Source organism: Buceros rhinoceros, unplaced genomic scaffold (genome assembly GCF_000710305.1).
Source record: "Buceros rhinoceros silvestris isolate BGI_N320 unplaced genomic scaffold, ASM71030v1 scaffold20155, whole genome shotgun sequence".
Taxonomy (NCBI): Eukaryota; Metazoa; Chordata; class Aves; order Bucerotiformes; family Bucerotidae; genus Buceros; species Buceros rhinoceros.
This window is the reverse complement of record NW_010412605.1, coordinates 21,867-31,304: the sequence shown is the minus strand read 5'-3', so window position 1 is coordinate 31,304 and position 9,438 is coordinate 21,867. Positions and strand designations below refer to the sequence as shown.

Here is a 9,438-nt window from a genome sequence, read left to right as displayed (position 1 = left end):
CCTTATGGCAGCAAACCGTAAATGTGACTTGAAGAAAACATGTCTTTGGGCAGCTTTCTGCAGAGCTGGCTGTTGTCAGAGGATCTTGATGAAATCCAGTATAGCAGGATTTCGCTGAGTATCTTTGGTAACACTGCTTCATATATATATCCAAGTCCACTGTGATGTGTGGGGGCTTCTGTGGTATGGACCTGAAGGCTACTTTTCTTTAAGCAGCATAAAAATAGCTTTAAGGTAAAGTTTCTTTTTGCTGGCAACTGATGTGCTACCAGTTAAACCCCAAATCAACAGGTGCCAAAAGACTCAGCTTTGGAGGGTATCATTGTCCATATTAAAGTGGCAGTTGTGTGCTTTAATTTGTTTTCTCAGTTGAAATAAAACTAAATAAAATAAGTTTCTAGAGTCAAAATAGAAACCATCCCACAAAATGCTAGTTAAACCTTTCATCACTGTCTACCTAAGTGTGCCCGTACACTTTCTCTTGGGTCACTAACATCACATGGCTTCACATGTTGATGGTAAGTTTATAGTGGTGAAGTTCCCGCTGGCTTTACACAGTCAGTTAATAGAGTGTGAAATCTATGGGAGCCATGGATTCCTGTGGCGAGGGAAATCTAACCTGCTTCTGCACCAGTGGATGAGAAGGAAGAAGGAGAAACTTCTATACTATTAAGATTATGTATTATATATTTAGCTGCCTGTTATATAAATCTAAAGAGGTTGTTTTTTTTTTAATGCAGCTTGGAGCTGTTTTGGCAAGGGCAGTGAGTCAGGGATATCTTCTTTAAGCTTTACTTTATGCAGTGCTGTTCTGGCTGAACTTGCCCGTCACTGAGCAATACACACTGATCTGACAGACTCGTTATTCTGGGCCCAGAACACAGAGGCTCAGGAGCTGATAAACCCTTTTAGGCAGCAGCATCTATCAACACTTTGAAGTCTCCAACATTCAGGCTTGCCTGATTTAGTGGACATTCCTTTATCTCCTGATTTGGGGTAGGGAGAGAATGTTCTGCAAAAAGCATATGTTGATACGTTGCCCTTTTCTCCATGAGAAGAGGCCTGCCTGATGGCTGTAAGCTGCTGTACTGTTCCAGGCAGCTTTTACACGCTTCTCGAATACCACAACACTGTAATGTAAGGCCAAACCTATCTAGGATCCGTTTTGCTTCTAACACCAAAACACTTGTGAATGCTCTCATTTTACAAACACTCCAAAGGTCTCCTGGTAATCTCAGTTCGTGTGTTTTCAAGGCTTTGGGATACACCTGTCGCGGTTTGAGAAGGGGGGCATTTTCCCCCGTACCGAAAGGATGCGACGGACTGGTTTTGGCTGGGAATCCTGCCAAAACACACAGAAAACTTCTGATGCTCATTAAGAGTTTCTGATAAGGGCTCTAATTGGGCGAGAAAACTCTCATTCTTTCTAAAAAGACTTGCTGGTTTTATTTCATTGCTACTGAGTTCTCTACTGTGGTGCAGTTTAGTTCAGTTTTTTGTGATAAAACCTTTTGCTGTGATGAAGGTTTGATCACTGGTTTAGCGAGAACACATACAGAAAGCAGAGCTGCTCTTAAACAAAATGGGAAAATCAGAAGTGCTTAGGTACTGCCTCATAGCAAGAAAATACCTTCAAGGATGTAGCAGAGTATTTCACGGACCAGATAGCAGCATTATTTCATGACTGTCCTTTAGGATATAGATAATGATAAATGGAATTAACGCTAAAATTTTGAGTGCTTGGATTTTTTTTCTTATAAATGAATTTTTAAAACTAGTATCATGAATATGGTGTAGATTCAGTGATAGCTTGGCTTTTTCACAGCTATGCATTTTCTGTCGTGGACCATTAGGAAGAGCTACAAGCTACTTGTGTTCTATGACCTGGAATGATTTTTTTTTTTTTAAACCCAGGAGTTTTTTGATTGTCTGACATCCGTTGATGATGGTTTGTGATAATTTTCATGTTTAGTGCAGTGATATAAAGACTTACAATCCTTTAAGTCAGAGATAAGTGGGTATGTTTAGCATTTTGCTCACTGTAGAGTGAATAAAAGCTGAAATAATACATTTAAATTTTGTGAAATTCAAGTACTGCAGTAGCTGAACCCTCAGTTTGTTCCTCTTCTGTAGGCTGATACATCGTGAATCAAATGTCAGTCTTAATTGTTGGGTGCAGCTGTAAGTCATGTTACTGTAAGATATGATGAGATACCTCTGTGGAACTGAGGAGGAGGCAGGGAACAGCATCGGCTGAATTGCTCTGTGTTTCCTTGCTTTCCAGGTGACAAGGCTCTGGATGGTTACAGTAAGAAAAAATATGTCTGCAAACTGCTTTTCATCTTTCTCCTGGGGCATGACATTGACTTTGGTCACATGGAGGCTGTAAACCTGCTCAGTTCCAATAGATACACAGAGAAACAAATTGTGAGTAACTCAGTCTCTGTAAAAAATAAACGGTTCAGTCCGATATGCCGCCTCAGCTGTGTAGTCTGAGAAGGCCTTTGCTTCATTTCCTGCGGTCGTAAAGCCTTGTTTTGCATCTAGCAGTGATTCTGAAATTTAAACGCCTTTGTGCACAGGGACTCTTGTCCAAATTGTAAAAGCTCTGCATAAAATTACAACTCTTCTTAAAAAAAAAAAACTGCCTTGATTCTCGCATTAAGAGGTAGGTGACCTTTTAATTTTCAGAATAGCCCTTTATCAGATAGATGTAACTTACTAGTGTCTGAATAAAAAAGCTAAATTCTTGAATTGCTCCCATTCATCTAAAATAATCTTTTGTGTGTATGTTGAAATAGATTGATGAAACACTAAAAAACAGATGAAGTAGGGTAACACTAAACTTATTTTTGTTTACTTCCCTTATTTTTCCGGCCTTCGCTCTGCTATCTAAATAACGATTTCTGCCCATATGTTTGGTATTGGAGAACTGTATGTTTCCAAGAATTATTTGTGGCATTAACAGAAAACATAATTTAAGTCAGCTAAAATGAATCTTTGTTGTCCTCTTTCTGAATCACAGGGCTATCTCTTCATCTCTGTACTAGTGAACTCTAACAGTGAGCTGATTCGCTTAATAAACAACGCGATCAAGAATGATCTGGCCAGCCGCAACCCCACCTTCATGGGACTTGCCCTGCATTGTATTGCTAATGTGGGTAGCCGGGAGATGGCAGAAGCATTTGCTGGAGAGATTCCCAAAATCCTTGTAGCTGGGTAGGTATGGCATGGCTCAAACAGACCCGATGAACCTTTCCAGCAGCTCAGTTCCATTCCAGCAGCTGCTTCCATGCATAGAGCGATACTGCCTTGGGCGTGTGGTACAATAGTGACAATTTTACTGTGGGAACTGTGATGTATAAACCCCAGCATGGAGCTGCGTGTGTAAGTGGACAAATAGAACCTGGGAATTAAGACTGTGTCAGTCTCTTGATTAGGCTTTTACAGCTTTGTTAGGATCCAGTTTTTGATCTGTATAAACGTGTGGCAGTGAACACCCCTGAAATGTGTGTTTTACTGTCCTTCTCTCTCCTGATGGAAAGAAGAAATAATAAATAGGGGGTTACACTACAAATTCTGTTATAAACTTAAGCTCCTGACCTCATAAGGAATGTGAGGATATTCTGTTGTGTGAGCTTTCTTGCTTCTGCTACTAGCCACATAAACAGCAATTCCTGTAAATGGCAAATAGTCACTGCCAACTTTCTAACGTGTCTTTTGTATAGCTCAAAGTCTCTGAACAGACCTGGCACACAGCTGGCACTGAAGTTAAGTACATCTAAAATGGAACTTGTGATTGCAGGGCTAATTTGTTTTGAAACTTAAAATGTCCAGTTGCAAACGGTGCATGTAAACTCTTACGGATGTGAAATGTTCTGGAATACGCACGGATCTTGTTTTGTAACAAACTAGTGTCTTCCATTAATGTCAAAACGTAACATGTTGTACAAGAACCCTATTAGTACTCTAAATGTCAAGCGTTGGAGCTTGCAAATGTTGCTTATGCAACACTAATTCTGACTGTGTCTGTTACGTTGCACTGAGTTGGCGACAAGAGGAAGGATCTAACATGTGATAGCTAGTTGTGGCAAAAATCTTAGGAAATACTTCTTGAAATGGTGTCTCTGTAATGCTGGTCTTGAACACTGCTACTCTTCTGCAGAGCTGAAATTGTAGTACGGGCCAGAAGGAGCAGCTGCAGCAGCTGGCACCTGATGCTCGGTGTGGGTTGGATCTGGTGAGGCGATGGGGGAGAATCTATCCCGTAACTCCACCTTTAGCAGACATGCTATGTAAGGATGCATGTTTAGAGATGGCAGGTCCTGGGGCCCTGTCTGGCTCATTGCTGTCCTGCACTGCCCTTGCCAGCCACTGTTCTCCGTGTAGTGTAGTGGAGACAACGCTGCGATGACGAGTCAGGGGCTTGATTTTTTAACCTAAAAAAAGTTCCAATAATTTCCCTTAGGGTCATCAGTCACAGAGTGCAGCACCTTCAGCTCAGACTTGTTTGTACTTTGAGCTGTGTTTGTGTTCTGAGATCGGTCTTCAGGACCTCGGTCCGTCTGCATTTTTACGAGAATATATCTAAAATGTGTGTGTGTCCATGTCTAAGGAACCTGTGCAGAATGAGGACCATCAGTTACACTTGCAGCTTCAGTGTAGCTCCTTTGGCTTGAATATAAATTAGATGAAGGAGTGGACAGGCTTTGGAGGAATTGGTTGGTTGGTTTGTATTGCTGTGCCTTAACCACTGTATTCTAACTCCTGGTTTCTGTCTCGCAGAGATACTATGGACAGTGTGAAGCAGAGTGCTGCCTTATGCCTGCTGCGTTTATATCGAACTTCTCCTGACCTTGTCCCCATGGGAGACTGGACATCTAGAGTGGTGCATCTCCTCAATGACCAGCACTTGGTACTTCGACTTCACTGTGCTTCTTGGGCCTGCTCTGTATAGGGAGTGGTGTCACTTCTGCTGTTAAATACCTGGTTACTTTTTAAGGCTATTAAGCCTGTGCTTCAGCAGTAATAAGAGTGCTGTAGTCTGCAGGAATATAAAATGTTTGTTTCACAAAGCCCTCTCTTCATGTTGGGGTGTCAGAACTCTTTCCGGGATGATCTGCTGCATCCTGCTTCTTATACTCGTGGTTCTCTAATAAGCAGTTGGCATCCAGGCTTTATTTTAACGTGGCGCTCTTATTTTAGATGTACAGTCTAAACATGAGCCAAAGCTAATACAAGAATAGCATGAAATGCTGTGCAAGCGTGACAGTATCATGTTGCTGGAAGTCCTGTTGGGTTTTGGAGACGTGTAATTAGTCTGGCTGCAAGCCAGATAAAGGGCTTGTTAATGTGCAGCTTTGTCATGGGGATAAACTTTGTTTTGTTGTACCTAAAAAAAACCACTTGAAAGGTGTTAATGGGCAGCATCTTAAATTGTTACAAAATTGAGTGTATTGCTTGGTTTTTTCCCTAGGGTGTGGTTACTGCAGCTACAAGTCTGATCACCACTTTGGCACAGAAGAACCCAGAAGAGTTTAAAACCTCGGTTTCCTTGGCAGTGTCTAGATTAAGCAGAGTGAGTCCAATGATAACCCTGATAATATGTCACCGTTGCTTAAATTATGCAGTTTTCCAGGTCAGGTTAGCTTACTGTTGCTTATTTATTCAGCTTTCTAGGTCCAATTGGTTTAGTGTACCCTCAGGGGTGACGATGACTCGGTTTCACTTCACGTAGCTGCACCAACTAACTGCTATTAACACTTGTTGCTGAGCAGGGCAAAAAACTGTATTAGCTTGCCCAAACTTTCTTGGCATAATCCTTGCTGTGCTCCAAGTCTATGAAGCAGAAAGGTGTCTTTCAGCTGCTTGTATTTGAAAGATCCTCGTGATGCAGATGAGTGTTTAATCCTCGTGTACGTTACTGTAATGCCTGAGAGTAGGTGAATCAAAAACTGATTCTGCAGACTTCTGCACAGAACCCTCAGAAATACAGCCCGTACTTTTTACTTTAAGCTTCTTACAAGATTAATCTAATTCCTATTCCCTCTTTTGAGCTGCTGCTAGGTTAATAATCATAAGCATTTGATATTCTGTAAATGGGTGCAGGGGGTTGGGGAGGTGGTGGTGCGCAGAGGGACACATTTCTGTAAGTCAGCATCCACATGCAGGAAAAGTTACATTATGGTTTTGTTTGAGTTTTGCCTTCTGGAAGGTATGCAGGACATGGAGGTTACTACTTCATAAATGTATTTTAGACTAGGTGGTGTAATACCCCAAATTACTTGTAGTCCCGAGTGGTTTAATTTCTTTTCAAATATGAAGACTTTTCTAATACTGCAGAGCAAGGGAGTGCTGAGGGAGGGGTATAGCTGTTCTGTAACAGAGCAGCAAGGATTAGATTAGAATTTCTTTGGGCGCAGCTAGTGCCAAACTCATGCTTACTCTAGAATCAAAGGGGAAAAATAAATCCATGAAGAGGGGTACTCTGTCTGAAAGCTGACCTGATTCTTATCACACTTCACTATGCATGTGAACCTCTGTGAAAGCTGGCTGCTCTTTCCTCTGGAGTATGACTCTGACCAACGGTGTTAGTTGGTCCCTCTGCTTTAGTTCAACCTGTCACAGCATCTTGTGCTTGAATTCCAAGTTTACCTCTTGGCAGTCAACTATGACACTGTATTCAGACTTTGTGTTGGCTGAATCTATGAATTGCTGAACCAAAGAAAGTCCAGTGTCTAGTTAAGAGTTTTGGTGTTACAAGATGGCCATCCTCTTTCTTAAGAAGAGCATGTCTGCTGTCACGAAGATACTTCCCAGGCTACCTAGACTACTGAATTTCTGTTACTAGGGAGCCTGGTGATAGACCTGGTAAAGAATTTGGGTCCTTGTCATGACATGCTGTCTACTTGTTTTACAGATTGTAACTTCTGCATCAACAGATCTTCAGGACTATACATACTACTTCGTTCCTGCTCCCTGGTTATCTGTGAAACTTCTGAGGCTGTTACAGTGCTATCCGCCTCCAGGTAATGCACAAACCACAACAGCAGGCATCTCTTCCACGCAGAACATCACCTCTGAAGAGCTCCTGTGCCGTGGTCTTACCATCACTTGGAGTGCAAGCACCTAGTCTTAAGAGCTGAATTGCTGAAGCCTGTACTCCTGAGTGTTTCGGATTGGTAAAATTAAACACAACTAATTCAAGGGGTCGTGTGGCTTAGAGCAGAGTATTAAACCAACTGGCAGTTGCAACTGCCGTTTTAAACATTCTTTAATGTTATAAACTCTATTAAAGCCTTGAAATATAGTGCAGATCACATTTGAGGTTTTTTTGTTTTCACCCGAATAGAACCGTGGCTTAGAATTATTTTGCCAACTGTGTATTGGGGGAGGGTGAACTGTTTTTGAAATATCAGAATACATCAGTTTACTCAGAATCAGCAAGATTCAGATTTAGGAAGGCCTAAGGTAGGGATTAGGGTGTTGAGCAAAATGAAGTTGTCCAACGGCATGTTCTTCTCTAGAAGACCCTGCGGTGCGTGGTCGTCTAACAGAATGCCTGGAAACTATTCTGAACAAAGCGCAGGAGCCACCCAAGTCAAAGAAAGTACAACACTCAAATGCAAAGAATGCTGTGCTGTTTGAGGCGATAAGCTTAATCATACATCATGACAGGTGAGCTGTGAGAACTCTGTTCTCAGAAGATGGGTTAAGTAAAAAACCAAAGAAACGTTGCTTTGTCTTCAGTACTCATGGAATTTTACTGGGGTTGGGGTGGGGGGGAGTAAGAGGAGAACAGAATATGAAGTTTCTTGTTAGATGGGAACACAACCACAGCAGTGGAATTGAACAGTAGGAATGAACTGTCGTGCCATCAGCATATTTTTATTGCTTTGTTTCTTGCTGCTGCTTTTTTTTTGGTGTTTTGTATTGACCCCACCACTCTAATCCGACAGATTATTTGCTCACAGTGTCTGGATTTTCATGTCACCAGCAGGTCGTTCTAGCAGACACTTCAAAGCATTTAAGAAATTTCTGCTGCAACAAATGTTCTGTATTGAGTGTTGTCAAACTGTTGCTTTTAACCCTTTCACTTTCTCTTCTGTTCTGTGCAGCGAGCCAAATCTGCTAGTCCGTGCCTGTAACCAGCTAGGTCAGTTCTTGCAGCACCGAGAAACTAATTTGCGTTACCTCGCACTGGAAAGCATGTGCACACTTGCCAGCTCTGAATTCTCACATGAGGCTGTGAAAACACACATAGAAACCGTTATCAATGCGCTGAAGGTAAATACTGAAGTGTGCAGTCTGTTCCGAGTGGTGTCTTCTCCCTGTCTCAATGTCCTCTCTCCCACTGCCTCAAGCCCCCCATCCCCAGTTAAGCTAATAACACTCAGTGACCAGATGAGTTATTCTCATAATTTTGCTTTAGTTTTTCCCCTTAATCCTGGAAAATCTTGCTGTGCTGGCAATGATAGAGGTCAGCTTCAGTTGATACAAGGCCAGCTCAGCCTTAAACCTGCAGGTAGCTCATTGCCCATTACCCTGGTGACAGTTTGACAATTCAGCCACTTATTAGTGCATTTGTGGCCAGTGGTGCCAGTTACCCAGTGCACAGCGGACTACAAACTGATCCGCCCTAGTTAGGGTGGAGTATTCTGTGCAAACTGTAGTAACTTCATGCGTCTGAAAGGTTGTGAAAATGCATTTGGTTTAAATTTGACTATGGATCGTCTCCTCACTCGGTTGCATGTGCTTTCCAAATGCAGTTGAAATCATCCTGACCTGTTGCCGTGTGTCCTCTTGCAGACTGAAAGAGATGTAAGTGTCCGACAAAGAGCAGTAGATCTCCTGTACGCAATGTGTGACCGAAGCAATGCCCAGCAGATCGTGGCTGAAATGCTGAATTACTTGGAGACTGCTGATTATTCCATTAGAGAAGAAATTGTGAGATATTTGTGTTTTCTTTTTCAGAGCTGGCTTTGGCACCATATGTATCATTTATTGACTGGGATACTCTGTGATAGAGATTATTTTTAAAAAAAACAACTAACCCAAAACCTGGCACAAAACAAACCGTAAACCCCCCCTAAGTTTGTAGTCTAATAGCAAAGAGCGTTCTTCATTTAGATTAAACTGATGAGGAAGGGGTGAGGGGGTAGGAACAACCTTGGAAACCAGGAATTTTAAAAACTGATCTTGGTCTCAGGACATTGCATACAGAAAATTTTATCAATGCTTGAACAAATGCATTCTCTAGAACTGAGGGCTGTCCCCTAATCTAGTCAACTGTTTAACAGCTTCAAAAACCAGTGTGATAAATACTTATTTGTGAGTAGAACTTCATGCCGTGTATGCTGTGAGAACATTGTCCGCCTAAAACAATAGCTTATAATCAGCTAAGAGAGACATGGTATTTATCTCCTTCCTCTCAGCAGG

At 41.9% G+C, this 9,438-nt stretch overlaps 1 protein-coding gene across 1 annotated transcript in view; it reads left to right on the top strand.

Moving 5' to 3' along the window:
• Positions 1-9,438, top strand: part of AP2A2 (adaptor-related protein complex 2, alpha 2 subunit) — a gene marked incomplete at its 5' end in the record, with an annotated part of 29,036 nt that overhangs the window by 5,844 nt on the left and 13,754 nt on the right. The window contains 8 exons of the mRNA XM_010136464.1: positions 2,285-2,427; positions 3,026-3,219; positions 4,786-4,915; positions 5,477-5,578; positions 6,920-7,028; positions 7,527-7,677; positions 8,118-8,286; positions 8,809-8,946. Of these exons, the coding sequence (XP_010134766.1) occupies positions 2,285-2,427; positions 3,026-3,219; positions 4,786-4,915; positions 5,477-5,578; positions 6,920-7,028; positions 7,527-7,677; positions 8,118-8,286; positions 8,809-8,946 (1,136 nt within the window). The remainder of the gene's footprint in view (positions 1-2,284; positions 2,428-3,025; positions 3,220-4,785; positions 4,916-5,476; positions 5,579-6,919; positions 7,029-7,526; positions 7,678-8,117; positions 8,287-8,808; positions 8,947-9,438) is intronic.